This window comes from Mastigoproctus giganteus, chromosome 10, assembly GCF_048544385.1.
Source record: "Mastigoproctus giganteus isolate SK-2022 chromosome 10, ASM4854438v1, whole genome shotgun sequence".
NCBI classification, from domain to species: Eukaryota; Metazoa; Arthropoda; class Arachnida; order Uropygi; family Thelyphonidae; genus Mastigoproctus; species Mastigoproctus giganteus.
In genome coordinates, this window is record NC_143584.1 from 227,243,821 (window position 1) to 227,268,571 (window position 24,751).

The following is a 24,751-nucleotide window of genomic DNA, read 5'->3' on the forward strand; positions in this document are numbered from 1 at the left end:
GTCAAGAGCAACTACTTGTGTTTCACCAAACCTTTCCATTGAATTAGTCCATAATTGGGTAACATAAGCCAGAATATCACCAGTGGATCGACACTGACAGAATCCATACTGGCGATCGGTGATCGACGGAAGGTTTCTAGGTAGTTTAAGAGTTGGCAGTTAAATGATTTCTCCATTACTTTAGAAAGAGTAGAAGTAATTGCAATGGAGGGATAACTGGAATGGAGGGATTTGTCACCCTTTTTAGGAACTGGCTGGATATGAACAAGTTTCCAAGCAGAAGGAAAAACACCTTTGGAATAAGAAAGTGAAAAAAGGCAGCAAAGAATAGGAGTAAGTTCAGGAGCACAGGTTTTGAGAACAAGTGGAGAAATACCATCGGGACCTGGAGCTTTCTTAGCATCAAGATTTATCAAAATCCTTCTGATATCCTTTTGACGGAAGGTCACAGGAGGCATTGAATGGAGCGTGTTGGGAATGGTGGGAGGTGTTTTACCAAGATCATTAATACATGAGCTAGAAGAAAAATGGGATGCTAGCAGGTCAGCTTTATGCTTGGCTGAAGTGACAACGGAACCATCTGGTTTGGACAGAGGTGGAAGCAGAGATGGGCAAAAGTTGCGGCCAATAGCTTTGGCAAGAGACCAGAATGCTCAGCTACCATTAGGGCAAGAAGCAAGTTTTCTACTCTTCGCCTGTTCAAACTCTAGTTTGGACTGATTAATAACTGCTTTACAATTGTTGCAGGCTTTGGTGTAGGCAGAAAATGAAACTGAAGAATTAGAAACAAGCCCATTACGATATGCAACATTCTTCTCTTGGACAGCCTTAGCACATTTATTGGAAAACCAAGGTTTAGATAAAGGACGAGATTTTAAAGTGGAGTGTGGGATAAAGGATTCCATTCCTGCAAGAATAATTTCACTGACACGACCTGAGCAAATGTTGACATCAGAAGTTTTGAAACAGTAATCCGACCAAGGAAAAGAAGAAAAGAAGTCTCGCAGGTCATCCCATTTTGCATTCTTGTAATGCCAAACAACACGAGGTTGGGAATAGCCATGAGATAAAGGTTCCATTGGAGAAGAGACAATCACCAAGTTGTGATCTGAAGTGCCTAAAGGACCTTTCACTTCGACCGTGTACTTAGAAGGGTTGTTTGTGAGAAAAAGATCAAGCGTACTGGCTGTATGATTAGGATTGTCCAGTATTCTTGTAAGTAAATGAACAATTTGTGCTAGGTCATTAGTAATTGCAAAAGCCTCAGCATCTCGACCTGCTGGGTCGGTGTGACTAGAAAACGGAAGCCAGCTGGAGTTGTGAACATTGAAATCACCAAGGAAAATTACCTCACTGTTAGGAAAGTTGGACTGGAGAAAGTCAAGTTGCAAAGAGAGGAAGTCAAAGAGCTCCAAGTGATTAGTGGAGTTGGGAGAACGGTAGAGACAACAGATGAATTTGACACAATGAGGTAGAGAGATTTTAAGCCAGAGAAGATCGAAGAGAGGAGATTCCAAATTTCCAAGTCTCTGACAGGGAATATCAGAACGGACATATGCACAAGTACCACCTTTGAGGCGAAAGGAATCATACAGCGAATAATTTGAGCATCTGAGATGAACAGTAGTTGAATCATCCGATAACTGAGATTCTGTCAGAAACAGTACATGGGGCTTGGCAGGCTGCAAGTGGAAATGGATATCGTTGAGATTAGAATTGAGACCACGTATATTTGTGAAATGAATTAGGAAGTGCTTGGGAAGTTTAGATCTTTTTGCAGATAAGCTTGCTCTATTAGTTTGACAATTCATGGTGTATTCAATAGTAAGAAAAAGTGGGTGGGACATGCTGTATGAAGTAATGAAATTTTTGGATAGGGCGCACACGTTCTAAGAATATACCCAGATACTTGACATAACGTGGCCTCGACAATGCTCCCCACATACACACCACTCGGACTCCCTCCAGTCACTATCTGGCAGAGTAGAGGTAGCAAGATTATACACTAGCTGATCCGGAAGCCTCCTAGAGAGTTACCAATAGGTTCGGTCTGGTGTACTAACTAGCGGCCGGCCTGCGAACACCGTTTTAGAGCTGTATCCTCAAAATATAAGGAATATTGGTTCCCGCCACGACGTTCATCATAACCTCAAAAGTTATCAATCATACTGCATGATGGAAGAGATAGGGAAGGGTTGACCGGAACTTAGCTCTAGAGCCTAAACATGGGTTCCACCACTTCAAGCCTCCAATAAGCAAAGTGGTGATATTTCACCGGTTGATGTGAGTCATCTACCACCTAGTACTGCCTAGTAACATAGAGGGGCGGCGTTCCTCCATGTGGTGTGGGCACCACACCTCGACCCCTGCTTACGTTGGTTCACACCTGGGTGGTCACCCACCATGTAATTGTGCATGGACGTTATACCCATGATTACTAACAGTCCCACCATCGTGAAGGTGCAAGCAGAGGATTTGGCTGTCACAGACCGTCCGGACTTCGCCGAAAATGGGTCCACTTGACTTGAGTGTCACCCAAATATCAGTTCCATCAGCGTTTTAGACTCCCAGGTAGCAAGTACAGCTTGTCTGGCATATCTGAGAGAATGTCTGTGACAACCTCAAGGTTTGGTGCAAGGGCATGCATTTAAAGGCATCAGTCTATCGCAAGCCAATGTACTCGCCACCAACTTCCTGGCACCATGCGAGCCCTTTTAACCCCTGCCTCGACCCACTCCAATTCTGTGGATGAGAACCGCACTGAGATCGTTAAGGTAAAAGGAGATCTGGCAAAATGCAGCTATCCTACCAATGCCTTAGATAAGTTTGACCTACAAGCCCGTGACCACGTTGCCAACCCTAGGGCCACACACAGCAATGACCACCTTAATCCCTACTATCCATACCCATCACAACTTTCTAGGGTCTTACACGCTCATGGGATAAAGTGCTTGTAGCTTCTGGGCAGAAGATTGTGGTCCCTCTTTTTTAGGGTTAAGACACCGATTCCCCCACCTCCTATAGAGTGGCTTGGTGTACCGCATTTCCTGTTGTGATTGCACTGGCTGCTACATTGGTGAGACTGGCAGAAGACTCAAAAATCGTGTCTCTGAGCCTTTCTGGTCTACCCAGCATGACATCAGCCCATGCCGCAACGAAGAGATTATCGACCCGCCACTACAGTTGTCGTGTCTGGTTGGAATCATTCAACATCTCAAGTTGTAGCGATTCCTTTAACCGGAACAGAGGAGGTCACAGTCATCAACCCCAGGGACTCAAATCTGGTGAGTATGGACTTGGCACATCATCATTCTTCTCCTTCTTGGTGATTCCCTTCTATTTTCTCTCTCTCTCTCTCTCTCTCTCTCTCTCTCTCTCTCTCTCTCTCTCTCTCTCACTCTCTCTCGCTCGGGGTAATTCAGAAATTTTTTTTTGGCTGGTGCAGCATAAGCCTTAGGCTTCCTTGCACCATATAGCTAATAATAATAAAAATAAAAATCCCATCACTGAGGCAACCAACCCCTAAATGACAAATCTTGGTGCACGCAGCATAGCCAAGCATTGCAGCTTCAACTGCAAGCCTCTACTTCCAACAGCTAATTGTTGCCTGCACCTGTATATGCGGTTTTCATCTCGCATGACTACTCTAGCTGAGCACATAACATTTTGTACTTTTGTAATAGCGTTTACAACTGAAGAAGGACATCCCCCGTCCGAAGGCTATTGTAATTTATCACTTTTATTTTAACTTGTTCCTGAGTTTATTATAGAAATTTTTACTTCAAACCTGTTTTATTTTATCCATTTTCTCAGCAATACGGCATTATCATATATTGCATATAAATTATCAGGTGATACAGAAGCCTATAGTAGATATAAATTTCTATGTAATCAAGTCACAAAGAAAGTTAGGGAAGCTGAGGCAGATTATGAGAAGTCTCTGGCAAAGAAAAACAGCAAAGACAGCAAAAAAAAAAAACTAAAAAATTTAGTAACACAAAGTATTCTCTATCAGGTATGTCATGAATGGTTCCATATACTTGCTTTTATTTCTGAAGTAAAAGCTTCTTTACTGGTGGCCATGGCTTTTACAATCTGAAATGAAAATAAAAAAATGCAAGTTTTAATCTTTCAACTTTGGGCTATACAAGGATACAGTACAAGGCCTGAAAGCTAAAGGTTAACTATATGCTACACCCATGATCAGCCACACTCTTAAGTAAAGTGATTCTATAATTCCCAAGTTTCCAAAAAACACTCCCAAAATAGAACAATAGATATTTTTCTTTATGAATAAACTATTGCATGGTACTTGTACTTCAACCTTGTGCATGAGAAAATTATTCTTTGCATGATTTTCTTATGAATGATAGTGGCGGGATACTAGAAAAAAGGAGACCTCCCTAGGAAGATCAAATTATGAATATCTCATAATTTGAGCTTCCTAGGGCAATCAACATAATGTTCTTCAATATGCCTGCTAGAGGGTTAATGGTGTAACAAGACCTAGACTAGAAAATGAATATTTTTAGTCTAGGTCTTGTTACACCATTAACCCTCTAGCAGGCATATTGAAGAAAATATCAGAGAAAAGATGCATGGCTTATTTTATACACCATTTAGCCTTTTTTAAGATAAAAGGCAAGAAAAGTTGAAAATAGTTTACTTTATAATGTTATTCTGCTACTATACTGAATAATAAGAATAAATATATCTTTAGTAGCAGAATAAAAAAATAAAAAAAAATACAAAGTACATTGTATGCCTGAGTTGATTGTCTGTTAAAAAAAGTTCCTGATACTGCACAATTATGTGAGGTAGTCAGGAAATTTTGCATATCATCCTATTTCAATTTCACATTTTTCCCAATGGTGCAAAATGAATGAAACTGAAGCTGAAAACTCTACAGACAATCAACTCAGGCACACAATGTACTTTGTATTCAAACAGAGAACTTTAATGAATTTTTTATGGCTCTCATTGTCCATCATTATCCATCTCTTGGGGGGGGGGGAATCTCTCTCAACACAGTATGGTATGTAACAATTATATCTTATGGCTGCTGTGTCATGGCTGTCAAATGCTACAGTTGTAAAGCACTAGAAAAAATACTGCACCTGAAAGCCCTTAATTTTTACTTAATAAAGTTTTTGAAAACAATACCTACTATTAGAGGATTTTTCTAAAATTTGCATTTAACAGAGTAAAAAAATTTCAAACAATGACCAATTTATTGAATACACACCATCAGACAGTGTCACATGACCACTGCAGGCTATATATATAAAGCAGATCATTAGATACTGGGTGCCTCCATAGCCAGGTGGGCAGGAGCAGCAGTGCGTAGCACACGCTTTTTGATTAGACCGGGGTTCGAGCCCGTGACCACCAAATACGGAGGATGTGGAAAGGTCAGGGAATGACCACCGCATATCCCCGGAGCAATATGGCCTCAGTTGCTAATGCTCCTAAAAAACCAAATAACAAACAAACACAATTAGATACTGAGGGTTAGTTTGTGTGCAATTTAGCAAGAGAATGCACCAAAATGAGTGCAGTATTATGGTCAGTGCCAGATGTGCTGGCACAACTATCATGGATACTTGTGCGCAACAGTGTCTAGTGTACTGAGAATGATCCAACAACCAGAAAACATCCAATATGTAGGATACGGCTGAGGATAGCTTGTTGATATGGAAGTCTGATGAAGAATGAAAAGAATGTGACAGTCTAATAGGCAAGTCACAATTAGTCAAATGGCAATACAGCACAAAAAAAGTAGTGTGAAAAGGGGTAAATCAGACCCTATAATGGATGGGATACAGGAGCACACAATCTCATCATTCCACTCTTGTCAGCTGAAACAAGCTGAAAAGAGTGGAAGTTTACAAGTAGCTAACTCTGACAATGGACATTTGAAGAATGAAAAAAGGTTGCCTGGTCTGACAAATTCCAGTTATTCCATGTTGATGGCAAGACCCATCACATCAATCTTCGCGTTCACAGTTTATTCATCTGACAATTGTTACTTTCAGCAGAATAATGCTCCATATCACAGACTGTCCACAAATTGTTTCAGGCAACATGAAGCAGACCTTAACATAGTTTACTGCCCACCACATCTCAACCTGATTAAGTATCTGTGGAGGGAAGTGGAAATCAGTTATATTTTGGCAGGAACCCACTGCTCCAATATGGGTAATGTGCCTCAGATTGAGGCATATTTTGGGCTGCTTTGAAGGCAGCCCAAAATGTGAAAGGTGGTATTAGCCACCATTAAGTTTGCATAATTAATAAACTGACTACCCAATACATTTCTAATGGCAACCTTACTACTACGGTTCCTTAATTCTGTTATGAGAGATCAAACAATTGTTTATATGAAATATTTCTTTAGAAACCAACTGTTACATCTATATTTCTGCATTACATTAGCATTAACAAGGGCACATGATGCAAGAAAGCAAGCTTCTATAGCATCATCCAAAAAAAAAAAAAAACCCCTTATTTCACTCATCCACTCACTCCAAATGTTTGTCAAGTTCTGCCTTGAATCTATTTAAGCTATCAACTTCTACAACGACAGATGGAAGTCTGTTCCAGCAATCAACCACCCGCTGGCTAAAGGCAAACTTCCGCACATCTATCCTACAACCGTCTTTCCTCAATTTTAATTTATGCCCTCTCAGGTGATTATTCCGAGCAAGAGGAAGAATCCTATCAGCACTGAGTAAGCTCAAACCATTCAAGTCTTTATACACCTCAATCAGACCACCTCACATAGTCTCGAGACACTATAATTTGCAAAATTTAAGCCTTTCTTCGTAACAGCAACCCTCTGTTCTGTTCACAAATCTTGTTGCCTTTCTATGTACTCATTCCAACAGCTCTATATCCTTCTTAAAATGAGGCCTCCAGACCTGTATACAGTAATCAACATGTGGCCTTACCATTGCCTTATACAAGGGGATAATCACCTCCTTATCCCTGCTAGAAAAAATCCTGTATATCGTTGGCAAGACACCATGAGCTACTCTTGCAGACCATCTACACTGCTCAGAAAACTTCATATCTGCATGCACAATATACCCCCAGGATCTTTTCATTCTCTACCACTGTCAGTGTGGTACCACAGAGTTGATACATCACTCTGGAATTACTGCTTCCCATATGTAGTACTTTACATTTGTCAATGTTAAACTTCATTTGCCACCTCTCAGCCCATCTCCTCAACTTTTCTAGATCCTGCTGTAGCAGTGTATTATCATTAGTGTCATTAACCCTGCCAACCTTCATACCGTCTGCAAACTTGGACATTAAGCCTGATATACCATCATCAATATCATTTATAAATATAGAAAACAACAATGGACCCAACACTGAACCCTGAGGGACTCCACTAATAACATTAGTCCACGAAGAGCAGTGTCCATTGATTACCACTTTCTGTCTTCTCCCACTCAATCATCCCTTTATCCATAGCAGCAATTTGCCTCCAATGCCACACTGCTCCAATTTGTGCAGCAGTATTCCATGTGCAACAGTATCAAAAGCCTTTCTAAGATCCTAATATATATCAAAGTTATTCTTTGCATCCAGTTCCTTTCTGACTATATCATAGTATCCAATAAAATTAGTCAGACAAGACTTCCCCTTAACAAACCCATGCTGTGTTTCAGCTATAACTGAAGTTTTGTCTAGATGATCCTGCAATGCTTCTTTAACCAGTGCCTCCATTAATTTCCCTGAAACAGAAGTTAAACTAACAGGTCTGTAATTACCTGTCTCCCCCTTTGATCTTCCTTTGTTGATTAGTGTCACATTTGCACATCTACAGTCCATGAGTTCATATGGCTTTTCCCTGAGTCCAGGGAAGCTCTCATAATTATGGCTAAGGGTTTCCTTACTTCCTTTGCTACCTCCTTTAATATAACTGGATAGATTCCATTCACCCCAGGTGCCTTTCTTATGTTTATCTTCAACAATTTCTCTTCCACTTTACTCTCAGTTATTACAAGATTCTCTAGTTTACTGCCAGAGTTGAATACACCTCTGGCATTCCCCTCCCTGAATAACTCCTCATGTGTGAATGTAGATGCAAAATATTCATTTAGTTTGTTAGCTACCTGAGCAGGATCATCAGCAGTTGAACCATCAATATCAAGTGGACCAATCTGATTCATCTCCTTCCTTCTAGAGTTTACATAAGTAAAGAACTCTTTGCTGGTTTTTTTTTTTGCATCCTTTGCCAAAGATTTCTCGTAATCTGCCTTCGTCTGCCTAACCTCCTTTGTAACTTGGTTACAGACCAGCTTATATCTATCATATGGTTCTGTGTCACATGTTAATTTATATGTATCCTATGCATTTTTCTTCTCTGTCACATGTCTAATTAGTTCATCTGACATCTATTAATTCATTATTTTTTCTTCTTTAAGACTTCTTTCAGATTATGAACTGGATACAGGGACATAAGTCAATGTCACTCACTAGTGACTTCTTGTTATACTTTTCAATTTGATAAAAAAGTTCATATGGCTTTTCTCACTACTTGTAATCTGTTCTTTAAATATTGTTCAAGATTTAGGCCTAAATCTTGAACAATATTTCTTTGTTGGTGTGAAAAGCCTAGTAGCTTCCAAGATTAATTCTTTGAATGCTTCCCATTTTGAATTTGCTCTTGATAACATCATAAGTTGGTCCCACCGTATAGAATTTAAATACTGTCTCAGACCACCGTAGTCACCTTTATGAGAGCAAAAACCCTTCCCTTTACTCTTGATGGTAGTTACTTCTTTGAGTAAATCCCACTTCAGCACACTGTGATCACTAGTAGTTCCTTTATCTGCAGTAGTTCCTTTATCTGCAGTAGTTCCTTTATCTGCAGATTCTTGATGCAGGAAGAATCACTACTGCCACTGTACTCCCCAAATTCCAGTTCTGCACTGCAATTACAGCAGTGCAGAACTGGAATTTGGGGAGTACAATGTGTACAGAAAGGATAGAAAGGACAGAAAGGGAGGAGGGGTTATGCTGTTAGTTAAGAAACACATAAAATCTAAGGAAGTGCATCCAGTTGATGTTGGTGGACAATGCAATGTTGAGTCTGTTTGGTGTGACATAAGACATTATTACATAGTTGCCAACTTTAGAACCTTGAAAAGCTAGAGATTGGATAACTGTCAGGTTTTTAAGTCCATTGATGTGCAGTGGTCCTCAACCAAGGGCCACTGCACATCAATTCTTTCTTCTTTCATAATAGCTTTTGATAGATTCTCATATTGAAAACAACAGAATGGATTCTGCAAAACATCTATTGCTTCATCTATTTTTTTAATCTTCAATGATACCAAGAAGTACTGAAAAACAGAAATAATTTCAAATTTGGAAATGACATGCTGCCAACTGACGAAATTTGTACTACCTACATGAATATGATGTATATTGGATTGAAAAGTTACTGGCATAATATTTAAAGGAAACAAGCAATTCGCTTTATTCAAGAAAAAATAGAGGAACGTGAACAGACTTTCTACATGCATGAGGCATGGTTCAAGATTGCTTTCACCAGAAAGTTTGTAATTCAAAAAATCTTTTCCTTGGGGAGTTCATTAATTTTTCTTCTTTAAAACTTCTTTCAGATTATGAACTGGATATATGGACATAAGTCAATGTCACTCACTAGTGATTTCTTGTTATACTTTTCAATTTGGTAAAAAAGTTCATATGGCTTTTCTCACTACTTGTAATCTGTTCTTTAAATATACTTGGCAGAAGATGCTATTGTTCTACTATTTAAATATTTACTCAAAGGCAACTTTGAGTTTACTCTGGAGGCTACTAGGCTTTTCATTCCAACTAAGAAATACTGTTCAAGGTTTAGGCCTAAATGGATATCAGATGAATTAATGAAGCTCGTGGCAGAGAAGAAGAATGTATGGGATGCATATAAAGTATCAGGTGACACAGAAGCCTATGGCAGGTATAAACTAGTCTGTAATCAAGTCACAAAGGAGGTTAGGCAGGTGAAGGTAGATTACGAGAAATCCTTGGCAAAGGATGCAAAGAAAAACAGCAAAGAGTTCTTTACTTATGTAAACTCTAGAATGAAAGGGATTAATCAGATTGGACCACTTGATATTGATGGTTCAACTGCTGATCAACCCATTGATTACCCCCCCCCCCCCGTCTGCTCCCAATGAACCATCCTTTTATCCATTGTAGCAACTTACCCTTAATACCATTCTGCTCCAATTTGTACAATAGTCTTTCATGCGTAACAGTGTCAAAAGCTTTCCTGAAATTCAAGTATATGATATCAAAATTCATTTTTGCATCCAGTTCCTTTGTAACCACATCATAATATCCTATCAAATTTGTCAGACAAGACTTTCCCTTAACAAACCCATGCTGTGTCTGAATTATTGCTGCAGTCTTGTCTAGATGATCCTGCAATGCATCTTTAACCAATGACTCCATTATTTTACCTGGAACAGAAGTTAAACTAACTGGTCTGTAATTACTCGTGTTAAATGTTTTAAATAAAATTAATTAGCAGAAGGAAGCGACATGATTATTCGTTATTTGAGAAAGATTAATGCCACACTAATATAGCATATTGATAGATAAAGTTATTTTTAATGGAATGTGTTAATTAAATTGAAAACATCTCAATAACTGTTTAAATATTGGTACTGAGGTGTTTTCAATTTAATTCTAACATCTGAATAAAAACAACTTAATCTATCACATGATATATTAGTGTGGTATTATTAATTCTTTCTTAAATGAAGTTATTTTATTATCATTCTTGTTCTTAGCAATATTTTGCACTTAAACTTTTCTCATTACAGTCTGTGAGTGTTTATGTTATTCTAATCACACAATTTCGAATATGATATTTCTGTAGAAGACCACACTTGAGGAGCTACTTTGCACAATACGTCAGTGGCAAAATCTGGAATAACTCACTGGGAAAAACAGAATGCTAATATTATTTCATTTCAATAGCCACAACTAATGATAATATTATTTCATTTAAATAGCCACAACTAGTTCTATAATTTTAAATTTAGATATAGCTATGTGCTGTTTAAATGAAAACAAATGAATGCCCAAGTTCAGAAACTATAGAAGAGGGTTATTGAGAATTCCTCCTGTACAGTATTTAAATCCAACCCTCTCCAAATAAACGACAAGTGGCAAAATCACTATACTATCACAAAAGGCAATATTTCATAATGAGAATTGTTTACTTTTTAATTTAATAACATGTTTAAGTCAAAGCTACAAAAACTGAACATGTATCTATTATTAAGCACCAACCTTCCACTGGCCCCTCAAATTGGTACTTAATGCAAGTTTTACTGTATTTGCAAAAAACCATGCAATAAACATCAAAATTATACAGATAATATAGGATTATGCTTTCTAGGCAAAGGGGTGAATAATTATTTCAATTAACTAATTAAATTACCTGAATTAAATACTATAATTTGCCTAGTTCAGATGTGTACTATTTTTATATACAGTAATAAATTTTGCCCAAATCAGAATTCCGAATATTTGTCTAATTTAGAAATATAAAAGTGAATTAAACTTACTTTATCCATGTTTACATGAAGCTTTATATTCTCTGTAACTAATATCTAAAAAATGAAATACAGATATGAAATAATCATTGCAAAAATTCAGAAGCATCATTGCATATTATGAGTGATTACACAGATCTATAAAATCTGAAAGTTAAAATTTTTACACACATCTGTAGAGTGAGTGAGTGAGTGATTTATTTGGCTTGTTTTTTTTTTTTAGGAGCATTATCAACTAAGGCCATATTGCTCCAGGATATGCGGTGGTCCTGCATCCTCCGTATTTGGTGGTGACGGGCTTGAACCCCAGTCTAATCAAGAAGCGTGTGCTACGCACTGCTGCTCCTTCCCACCTGGCTTTGGAGGCGAGCGAGTGAGCAGCAAATTCTTCACTGTAAATGCAAATGCTTCACTGTGCTTCATGTGGTCGATTCTATCCAATTATGGATATCAATGAAAACAATTACAATGTGTCACTTCCATTATATCAAAATGTTTAGACTAAAAAGGTTTTAGGGCTGAAAGATTCAGACTACAGAAAATTCACTAATTGAACAAGTTAGTGCATAACATCATTTTAGTTCGTAGTAATTCATGCCCAGACACAATAAGAGAGAGTATATGATGAGAGCCCTATCGATCAATTCGGTCCTGGAAAGATTGTGCTAGGCTCAAGGGGTAGAATTTTTTTCAGCCTGGTCTGTACTTGTTAACAGGAGAGATTGCTTCTACACGGATGGGATACACTTAAATTGAAAGGGAGCAAGAATATTTGCTGATGCTATTGAGGCAGTGTTAGGTGGGTCGGAAAACTGCTAGCTTGAGGGGTTTGTTTGTTATGTTCTTTGGAGCATTAGCAACTAAGGCCATATTGCTCTGGGATATGCGGTGGTCATTTCCTGACCTTTCTGCATCATCCGTATTTGGTGGTCACGGGCTCAAACCCCGGTTTAATCAACAAGCGTATGCTACGCACTGCTGCTCCTGCCCACCTGGCTACGGAGACGCCCTCTAGCTTGGAAGGATACAAGGACTAACAGATTAACAGTAGCCACTGGCAGAGGTGAAAGTGATTCTTGCACTGCTTCTACTGGAATGAGTAGCAGCCTGGAAAACAAGATGCAGGATATTTCAGAGACTGCTGGGAGTCATTGCAGTACAAGTAAACACTCCTTCTATTGGAATGAGCAGAAGCCTGGAAAATAAGATGCAGGATATTTCAGAGACTGCTGGGAATCATGGGGGTACAAGTGAACACATGGGTTGTGTTAGGGTGGCTAAGAGGAAGAGCAGGTACATGTATACTTGCATGTACACCAATGCTAGGAGTTTACTAAATAAATTTGATGAATTTGAGGTATTGCTCAAAACATCGAAGGCAGATATTGTTGGGATTTCAGAGACGTGGTGTCACACAGATATAAGGAATGTAGAACTGGAATTTGGGGGGTACAATGTCTACAGAAAGGATAGACAGGATAGGAAGGGAGGAGGGGTTATGCTATTAGTTAAGAAACACATAAAATCCAAGGAAGTGAAGCCAGTCGACATTGCTGGACAGTGCAGTGTTGAGTCAGTTTGGTGTGACATTAGAATTGGGAGATCAAAATTGAGAGTAGGAGTGTGCTATAGGCCTAATGATTCTGATGAGTATAATAAGAAACTGTACAGAGAAATAGAGTGGGCCAGTAAATCAGAGAGTCTTATAATGGGGGATTTTAATTTCCCAGATATTGACTGGAATTTGGGGGCTGGTCACTCACACACTAGCAAGGCTTTTGTGGATTTATTGGATGATTGTTTTCTACACCAGCATGTTCGGGAGGCAACTAGAGGGAGTAATACTCTTGATTTGATTATCAGTAGTGATTCTTCATGCATTAAGAATCTGCAGATAAAGGAACCATTAGGTGGCAGTGATCACTGTGTGCTGAAGTGGGATTAACTCAAAGAGGTAACTACCATCATGGGTAAAGGGATGGGTTTTTGCTTTCATAAAGGCAACTACGATGGTCTGAGACAGTATTTAAATTCTATACAGTGGGACAAACTGATGATGATGTTACCAACAGCAAATTCAAAATGGGAAGCATTCAAAGAATTTATCTTGGAAGCTACTAGGCTTTATATACCTACTAAGAAATATTGTTCAAGGTTTAGGCCTAAATGGATGTCAGATGAACAAATGAGACATATGGCAGAGAAAAAATGCATCGGATACATAAAAATTAATGGGTGACATGGAAGCCTATGATAGATATAAGCTGGTCTGTAACCAAGTCACAAAGGAGATTAGGCAGGCAAAGGCAGACTATGAGAAATCCGTGGCAAAGGATGCAAAGAAAAACAGAAAAGAGTTCTTTACCTATGTAAACTCTAAAAGGAAAGGAATGAATCAGATTGGTCCACTGGATATTGATGGGTCAACTGTTGATGATCCTGCTCAGGTGGCTAGCAAACTAAAGGAGTATTTTGCATCTACATTCACACATAAGGAGTTATTGAGGAAGGCAAATGCCAGATGTGAAGTAAACTCTGGCAGCGAGCTAGATGATTTTGTAATAACTGAGGGGAAAGTGGAGGAGAAATTGTTGAGGATAAACATAAAAAAGGCACCTGGGGTGGATGGGATCTATCCAGTTATATTAAAGGAGGCAGCAAAGGAAGTCTGCAAACCCTTAGCCATAATTATGAGAACTTCTTTGAACTCAGAGGAGGTACCCATAGACTGGAGATGTGCAAATCTGACCCCAAGTGACAAAGGAGGATCAAAGGCTGACACAAGTAATTATAGACCTGTGAATTTAACTTCTGTTCCAGGAAAATTAATGGAGGCACTGGTTAAAGAAGCACTGCAGAATCATCTAGACAAGACTTCAGTTATAGCTCAGACACAGCATGGTTTTGTTAAGGAAAAGTCTTGCCTGACCAATTTGATTTGATACTAAGATATGGTCATAAAGGAACTGGATGCAGGGAATAACTTTGTTATCATATATTTGGATCTTAGAAAGGCTTTTGATACTGTTGCACATGGAAGACTGCTGCACAAATTGGAGCAGTGTGGCACTGGAGACAAATTGCTGCTATGGATAAAGGGATGGTTGAGGGGGAGAAGACAGAGTGGTAATCAATGGACACTGCTCATCGTAGACTAATGTTATTAGTGGAGTCCCTCAGGGTTCAGTGTTGGGTCCATTGTTGTTTTCTGTATTTATAAATGATATTGATGATGGTATATCAAGCTTAATGTCCAAGTTTGCAGACGATACAAAGGTTGGCAGGGTTGTTAAGGACACTACTGACAGTATGGTGCTGCAACAGGATATGGAAAGGTTGAGCAGATGGGCTGAGAGGTGGCAAATGAAGTTTAACATTACAAATGTAAAGTACTACATATGGGAAACAGTAACCCCAGAGCAACGTATCAACTGTGTGGTACCACACTGACATTGGTAGAGAATGAAAACGATCTGGGGGTAATTATGCTGGCAGATATGAAGTTTTCTGAGCAGTGCAGATGGTCTGCAAGAGTAGCTCATGGTGTCCTGTCAATAATATACAGGAATTTTTCTAGCAGGGATAAGGAGGTGATTATTCCCTTGTATAAGGCAATGGTCAGGCCACACCTTGAGTACTGTATACAGGTCTAGAGGCCTCATTTCAAGAAGGATGTAGAACTTCTGGAACGTGTACAGAGAAGGGCAACAAGATTAGTGAATGGAACAAAGGGGTGCTTTTACGAAGAAGGATTAAGTTTTGCAAATTACAGTGTCTGGAGACTAGGCACTGGTGAGGTGATCTGATAGAGGTGTATAAAGCCTTGAATGGTTTGAGCATGCTCAATGCTGATGGGATTCTTCCTCTTGCTCAGAATAATCACCTGAGAGGGCATAAATTCAAATTGAGGAAAGACAGATGTAGGATAGATGTGCAAAAATTTTCCTTTAGCTAGCGAGTAGTTGGTTGGTGGTTCCAACCCTTGTTGTGGAAGTTGATACCCTAATTAAATTTAAAGCTCAGCTGGAGAGGTATTTTGAACGAATGGAGGGGTGAAATGGGAGTTTGTGTTTTTTTTTTCATGGCTGATGCTGCATAAGCTTGCTTTCTTGCATCATATGCCTCTACTAATGCTAATTCACCGAAATAGGTGAAATAGCATTGTTTTGTTTTTGTTACATCTCATATTGTGAATGCCTTCACAGTGAGTTGCCCTGATACTGCACTACCTCAAGTAAGAAGCAATACTTTGCCAGTGGACAAGACTAATGTTTCTTATTTTCGGGTGATGGTAACCCCCGAGAATAAATAAACATTAGTCTTCTCCACTAATTAAACTAATTAAATAAACATTAATCTTCCCTCCTGGATAGAGGTATCCACCAAGAATAAGTTTAACAAGAGCAAGAATAAGCAACATTAATCTTCTTCACTAGCTTATTTGAGGAATTGCAATATCAGGGCAAATTGTGAAGGCATTCAGAATATGAGATGTAACAAAAACGATAGATTTCCCCTATTTCGGTGATTTATTATGAACTAAAATATGTTATGCACTAATTTGTTAGATTACCAATATGTTTATATTGTTTAATATTTTTGAAATATGAAAATTTTGTACTGAAATCGAAATTTTATTGAAAGTAAATCGAAATCATGACTCAAACCAGAGCAGCAAAGCAAAAGGCTCAAGCTAATGGGAATGCTGTGGCTCAGGGGAGAACTGAGGGGGGCAGTTACCCTCTGAATCACAGCCTTTTAAGATGCACTATTTGCTTGATGTTTGCGGAGCAGTCAGGTATGGGACATGATACTGCCATGGCGGATGACTTTGTATGTGCGCGATGCAAGGAGTGTAAGGAAATCAGGCGACAACTCAGCGTTGTTATGGGCCTATATGAGAGCTTGAAGGACAGGGTGGATGCCCTCGAAGGATTACAAGTGAGGGGCCCATCAAGCTCTCAGCTGCCCACACCAATGCCAGAGCTTGCACTTGGTCATCGCGCAACACAGTGGCAACCCCCAAAGCAGAATGCGCTGGTCCCAAAGGAACTAGTAGTTGTTGGTGACTCTATTGTCAGGGAAACAGGAAACATGCTTTGTAAAAAGGATAGGTGGAACAGGACCAGGGTATGTCTGCCAGGGGAAAAAGGTTGATGACGTTGTAGAGCGGATATCATCTTTTAAGGGCACAAAAGGTGATATAGTTGTACACGTTGGCACTAATGACATTAAGAGTAGGAGACCGGCGGAATTACTTGACAAGTACAGGTCACTGATGAAAAAAAGCCGTGAATTAGGGTTGAAATTGAAAGTGTCTGCAATTCTGCCCAGACACGATAGGAGGGAGTATATGATGAGAGCCCTGTCGATCAATTCGGCCCTGGAAAGATTGTGCAGGTCTCAAGGGGTAGAATTTTTTTCAGCCTGGTCTGTACTTGTTAACAGGAGAGACTGCTTCTACAGGAATGGGATACACTTAAATAGAAAGGGTGCAAGAATGTTTGCTGATGCTATCGAGGCAATGTTAGGTGGGTCGGAAAACTGCTAGATTGGGGGGATACAAGGACTAATAGATTAACAGTAGCCACTGGCAGAGGTGAAAGTGATTCTTGCACTGCTTCTATTGGAATGAGCCGCAGCCTGGAAAATAAGATGCAGGATATTTCAGAGACTGCTGGGAATCATTGGGGTACAAGTAAACACATGGGTTGTGTTAGGGTAGCTAAGAAAAAGAACAGGTGCATGTATACTTGTGTGTACACCAATGCTAGGAGTTTAGTAAATAAATTTGATGAATTTGAGGTATTGCTCAAAACATCAAAGGCAGATATTGTGGGGATTTCAGAGACGTGGTGTCACACAGATATAAGAAATGCAGAACTGGAATTTGGGGAGTACAATGTCTACAGAAAGGATAGACAGGATAGGAAGGGAGGAGGGGTTATGCTATTAGTTAAAAAACACATAAAATCCAAGGAAGTGAAGCCAGTCGACATCGCTGGACAGTGCAGTGTCGAGTCAGTTTGGTGTGACATAAGCATTGGGAGATCAAAATTGAGAGTAGGAGTGTGCTATAGGCCTAATGACTCTGATGAGTATAATAAGAAACTGTTCGGAGAAATAGAGTGGGCCAGTAAATCAGAGAGTCTTATAATGGGGGATTTTAATTTCCCAGATATTGACTGGAATTTGGGGGCTGGTCACTCACACAGTAGCAAGGCTTTTGTGGATTTATTGGATGATTGTTTTCTACATCAGCATGTTCGGGAGGCAACTAGAGGGAGTAATACTCTTGATTTGATTATCAGTAGTGATTCTTCATGCATTAAGAATCTGCAGATAAATGAACCACTTGGTGGCAGTGATCACAGTGTGCTGAAGTGGGAGTTACTCAAAGAGGTAACTACCATTAGGGGTAAAGGGAAGGGGTATTGCTTTCGTAAAGGCGACTACAATGGACTGAGACAGTATTTAAATTCTATACAGTGGGATCAACTGATGATATTGCCAACAGCAAATTCAAAATGGGAAGCATTCAAAGAACTTATCGTGGAAGCTACTAGGCTTTACATACCAACTAAGAAATATTGTTCAAGGTTTAGGCCTAAATGGTTGTCAGATGAACTAATGAGGCATATGGCAGAGAAGAAAAATGCATGGGATACATACAAATTAACACGTGACATGGACGCCTATGATAGATACAAGTTGATCTGTAACCAAGTTACAAAGGAGGTTAGGCAGGCGAAGGCAGATTACGAGAGATCCTTGGCAAGGGATGCGAAGAAAAACAGCAAAGAGTTCTTTACTTATGTAAACTCTAGAAGGAAGGGGATGAATCAGATTGGTCCACTTGAGATCGATGGGTCAACTGTTGATGACCCTGCTCGGGTAGCTAACAAACTAAATGAATATTTTGCATCGACATTCACACATGAGGAGTTATTCAGCGAGGGGAATGCCAGAGGTGTATTCAACTCTAGCAGTAAGCTAGAGAATCTTGTAATAACTGAGAGCAAAGTGGAGGAGAAATTGTTGAAGATAAACACAAGAAAGGCACCTGGGGTGGAAGGGATCTATCCAGTTATATTAAAGGAGGCAGCAAAGGAGGTAAGCAAACCCTTAGCCATAATTATGAGAGCTTCCTTGGACTCAGGGGAGGTACCCATTGACTGGAGATGTGCAAATGTGACCCCAATTCACAAAGGGGGATCAAAGGCTGACACAAGTAATTATAGACCTGTGAGTTTAACTTCTGTTCCCGGAAAATTAATGGAGGCACTGGTGAAAGAAGCACTGCAGGATCATCTAGACAAGACTTCAGTTATAGCTAGGACACAGCATGGCTTTGTTAAGGGGAAGTCTTGCCTGACCAATTTGATTGGATACTATGATGCAGTCACAAAAGAACTGGATGCAGGGAATAACTTTGATATTATATACTTGGATCTTAGAAAGGCTTTTGATACTGTTGCACATGGAAGACTGCTGCACAAATTGGAGCAGTGTGGCATTGGAGGCAAGTTGCTGCTATGGATAAAGGGGTGGTTGAGGGGGAGATGACAGAGAGTGGTAATCAATGGACACTGCTCATCGTGGACTAATGTTATTAGTGGAGTCCCTCAGGGTTCAGTATTGGGGCCTTTATTGTTTTCTGTATTTATAAATGATATTGATGATGGTATATCAGGCTTAATGTCCAAGTTTGCAGACGATACGAAGGTTGGCAGGGTTGTCAAGGACACTACTGACACTATGCTACTGCAACAGGATTTGGAAAGGTTGAGCAGATGGGCTTCGAGGTGGCAAATGAAGTTTAACATTGACAAATGTAAAGTACTACATATGGGAAACAGCAACCCCAGAGCAACGTATCAACTCTGTGGTACTACACTGACAGTGGTAGAGAATGAAAGGGACCTGGGGGTGGTGGTGCAGGCAGATATGAAATTCTCTGAGCAGTGCAGACGAGCTGCAAGAGTAGCTCATGGTGTATTGTCAATGATATATAGGAATTTTTCTAGCAGGGATAAGGAGGTGATTATTCCCTTGTATAAGGCAATGGTCAGGCCACACCTAGACTACTGTATACAGGCCTGGAGGCCTCATTTCAGGAAGGATGTAGAGCTGCTGGAACGAGTACAGAGAAGGGCAACTAGATTGGTGAATGGGACAAAGGGGTTCTCTTACGAAGAAAGGCTTAAGTTTTGCAAATTACAGTGTCTGGAAACTAGGCACCAGCGGGGTGATCTGATAGAGGTGTACAAAGCCTTGAATGGTTTGAGCATGCTCAATGCTGATGGGATTCTTCCTCTAGCTCAGAAAAATCACCTGAGAGGGCATAAATTCAAATTGAGGAAAGACAGATGTAGGATAGATGTGCGGAAATTTGCCTTTAGCCAGCGGGTGGTTGGTGGGTGGAACAGACTTCCATCCCTTGTCGTGGAAGTTGATAGCCTAAATAAGTTTAAGGCTCAACTGGACAGGTATTTCGAACGAACAGAGGGGTGAAGTGGAAGTGGTTATTTTTATTTATTTATGTTACTTTTTTTTTTTTTTTTTGTCTGATGCTGCATAAGCTTGCTTTCTTGCATCAAATGCCTCTACTAATGCTAATGCTAACACAGTGTTTGCAATAAAATTAAGTTAATTTCAAAGGGACCGCCTCAGGGACCGCCAGCAACCCACCTCAGGGACCGCCAGCAACAGCACTCTCGATCGACCCCCCCCCTGAGGTCTCCATGGTCGATGTTGAGCCTACAGTAGAAGAAGTGAAAGCAGCCATACAATCCCTGAAGAATGGCAGGGCACCAGGAGTGGACCAAGTCACCACAGAAGCGATCAAAGCCGGGGGAGATGTACTGCTTCGCCGACTACACTCACTCCTCAAAACCATCTGGTGCACTGAACAAATTCCGCTAACATGGAGGAAAGCCATTATCGTACCGATCCACAAGAAAGGTGATAACCGGGACTGCAAGAACTACCGTGGCATCAGTCTCCTTTCCATCATCGGAAAGGTCTTTATGAAGATCATCCAGTCAAGACTGCAAAAACATCGCGAGCAAACCAGTCGAGAAGAACAGGCAGGATTTAGACCCGGGCAAGGATACTGTGATCAAATCTTCGCCATTCGTCAGCTGATGGAGGAGAGGATCCGGTGTGGACAGCGAACCGTCATTGTTTTCATTGACTTTAAGTCTGCTTTCGACTGTGTCCACCGGCCTGCCTTATGGAAACTACTAGAGGTTGAACATGTACCTCGAAAATTCATCACACTTTTCCAAACTGCATACAACGGTTTAACCAGCCAAGTGCGCATCCAGAACGATTTATCTGAGGAATTTACCATCCAAACTGGAGTCCGCCAAGGGGATATAGCCTCCCCGTTGCTTTTCAACATCGTGGTCGACGCCATTATGAGGCAAGCATTCAGAAACAGACAGGGCATACAATATGACAAGGATCACTATGTGACTGACCTGATGTTTGCTGATGATAGTGCTATCCTTGCTGGTAACGATGCTGAAGCCACGGACATCCTCTACGACATTGCCCGCATTGCCCGGCCATACGGTTTGAAGATCAATGCTGATAAGACAAAGGCCCTGACAACAGATGGGTCGCAAGCCACCATCTATCTCGAAGGCGTCCAGATCGAGCAAGTGCAGGACTTTAAATACCTTGGGTCGCTGGTTCAGGAGAAGAAAGTTGCATCCACCATGGAAATCCACAGCAGAATTGGACAGGCGGCCACTGCGTTCGCCTCGCTCAAATGGTGTCTGTGGAAGAGGACCAACATTTCCACAAAGACTAAAATCCGACTCTTCCGGACTTTGATCCTGCCCATTCTTCTTTACGGATCGGAAACATGGATTTGTCTCAAGTTAGATTTGAACAAACTTGAGGTATTCCAAATGCGATGCCTGCGGCAGATCTTGGGCATCTCTCTTCGCGACCGCATCACTAATGATACCATCCGTGCCAGATGCCAACAGCAACCAACCATTGCCGACCAAATCCAGAAGCGAAGGCTTAGATGGTTTGGCCACGTATGTAGAATGGGCACAAATAGAATACCATCCACACTCCTTTGGAGACAACGACCCACCCAATGGAGCATCCAACGGACCGCGCCTAGGAAAACGTGGGCCAAGCAAGTGGAAAATGACTTGAAGAGCCGACGTCTCGACCTTAACCAGGCTAGGACTGACGCCATGGATCGTAAGGTATGGAAGAACATCACAGAGCAAGTCCGAAACCCTGCGGCACCTACAGCAGCATACTGGTTGCGTGGCCAACCGCCTCCCCCAGCTGCCAGCTAAGGACCGAAGAAGAAGAAGAAGAAGAAGAAGAATTTCAAAGGAAATAAAATAAAATAAAATTAAATAAACCATTGTGTGCAGGAAAAAATCAAATAGTAGATTGGTGATATAGAAATAATTTAGCATTTAAAATTTAGACAAAGAAACAATTTTGTATGTAATATTAGATAAAAAAGTTCATAGGGTGTTTGTAACACGAGGACAATACGGACACCCTTACTTTTCTTTTCTTTTCTTTCCTCTATGCTATCTTCACCTCATTTGATCCATTACTTTTCCCTCCCTTACCTTAACCTTACCAAGCTTTATTTCTTTTCACTGTACTATTTGCCTGTTTCTTTATCCAATATTACATACAAAATTGCTCCTTTATCTAATATTACATACAAAATTGCTTCATTGTCTAAATTTTAAATGCAAAATTATTTCTATATCGCCAACCTACTATTACTCCATATTTGATTTTCTGCATACACTGATTTATTAATTTTAATTTTATCTTATTTCCTTTGAAATTAACTTAATTTTATTGCGAACACTGCATTGGGATTACCCTACCTATTTTTATGGAAGCTTTTACTGCTTTTACCCTCCTTTTTAGTATTCTTTTTTTTTTTTTTCATGCACTCTAAATGAGTTTCCTTTTAACACAATTTTCTTCCATAACCATACATAAGCATAGAAATGTAGTTATTGATACATGATCAGGTGTAGTCCCTCAAAGAAATACATGCATTATGTATCAATTCTTTCATAACATGCATCAAATATTTTAATTTTTATTTTTATTTTCCTTATATTTAGGTTTTTATAAGATAAAAAATTTTTTTCCTACATTCTATTTAATGCTTGCTATTTCTTTGCAATTAATTAATCATTTTTCCCTTATAGCTTCTTTCCTGCTAATTGGCATATTAATTCAGCCTTTAATTTCTTATAATTAACTGTATCATTTAGGATTTTTCACATTCTTTGCTATCATCTGCCTTTAATACTTCTCTTTCTTGCTATCTTTTCCTACTAGGTACAATTGCCATATAACTTTTATATGCATAATTAGCCTATATCTCTATACGTGTCACTTTTGCTCATTTTATCCAAACCACACACACACACACACACACACACACACACACACACACACACACACACACACACACACACACACACACACACACACACACACACAAATTATATATGTGAAGTACAAGTAATAAGTCTATTGAAAATAGATTTTATTTTATCTCTCTATTATCACTTAATTTTTCGCCATTTTATCCTTATTACATATACATATTATATAATACACATTATATGTAAATAAAATTAGATAAAGTAGGCAATAAAGAAAGGTGAAAAAGGAAGAAGACAAAAGAAAAAAAATCAATACAGCAAACATTAGTGACTGCAAAGCATTACCGCCACACGTTGTGGAAACATAATTTAAATATAAATGAAAATTAAGTGAGTAATATGACAGTTGCATGGCAGCCAGTTGAGAGAGGAATAAATAGTAAACTGGTATGTAACACAGCAAAATACAAAGTAAAAGGGGTGGGGGGAACAAATCAAGATAAAGGGTATTGCAGAAGGAAAACACTCCAAAAAAATTTAGAAAAAAGCCAATTAATAAAAATAGCAAATACCATATACAAATTTACAAAAATGCCAATTAATTCAAATTTAGTGGTGGCACAATGATGGCGCCAGGTCCGAGTTACATGAAATATCACTCTGTACAGAGAGAAAAACCACTAGAACATGTGACCAACAAAATGAAATGAAAATAAATAAAACAGACTAACCACTGTGCCTCATCTTGTTGAAGGGCCACAAGGCCAACAAGGAATTACTGCATTTCAAACATTAGACAAACCCATGCATCATCAAACTGATACACAGATAATAATCGCCCCAAAAATGCAATAGATCTGAACAATGTAGTGAAAAATTATACTAGAACAGATCCAAGCATTCGCATGCCAACTCCAAACCACTGAAACAAAGTAACAGTTAAATAAGAATACATCAAGAAGAAATTAAGCTTTAGACGGTAGTATGACTGCTGCATTAGCATACCGACTCACTACTGACCAAATTACATAAAATAAACTAAGTAGGCAATAAAGAAAAGTGAAAAGGAAAAAGAAAAAAATCAGTATAGCAAACATCAGTGGCAGCAAAGCATTATCCTTAGTCAGTTAGTTTACTTTATACTTAGTTAATTTATTTTATTTTCCTTATATACCTGTAATAACTGATGATGTGACTTTAAAGTAGTCATAATAACATCTTGATGAGCATTCAAAGATGTCTGATGGCTTTCAAGTTCCTCAAGCTTTCCCTACAAACAAATATGTAAATTTAAAATTTTTGAATAGTTAAGAAAACTAATTCTGTTTTCAACAAATATTCAAGAATCATACCATGGAAACCTGAAAAAATTCATATTTTTTAAAAGAAATTCTAAGTACAGAATTAAAAAATATTAAAATATACAACTAAAAATAATTTAACAATGCACAAAAATCAGAATATGAAGCACAAAATGACAGCCTAAGTAAAATAGATATTTATGCAGTGAGAGTATTTGTCAATACAGTCAGTTCTGCCCACATTTTCACAATGTGAATTTGCTCCGACGCGACTGATATATTAGGGAACAATGCGACTATAACGTGATTTTCATGTTGGCTCGTGCAATTTCATCTGTGAGTAACACCAGGAATGTAAAATCCAGCACTAAGCTGAATGTAACAACCTGAGCAGCAAGAACCCCAGGGGCTCACATCTGTTGAGTATGGGCTTGGCACACCCAGGATCCTAAGCTGG

The 24,751-nt window shown here is 39.4% G+C and overlaps 1 protein-coding gene across 3 annotated transcripts in view; it reads right to left on the reverse strand.

The window, feature by feature from the left end:
* LOC150080002 (TNF receptor-associated factor 2-like) overlaps nucleotides 1–24,751 on the reverse strand; it is a 123,840-nt gene that overhangs the window by 22,718 nt on the left and 76,371 nt on the right. For all 3 annotated transcript variants that reach the window (XM_090382715.1, XM_090382713.1, XM_090382716.1), the window contains 3 exons: nucleotides 24,168–24,263; nucleotides 11,604–11,648; nucleotides 4,045–4,095 (listed from right to left, as the gene is read on the reverse strand). In XM_090382715.1, the coding sequence (XP_090238841.1) occupies nucleotides 4,045–4,095; nucleotides 11,604–11,648; nucleotides 24,168–24,263 (192 nt within the window). The remainder of the gene's footprint in view (nucleotides 1–4,044; nucleotides 4,096–11,603; nucleotides 11,649–24,167; nucleotides 24,264–24,751) is intronic.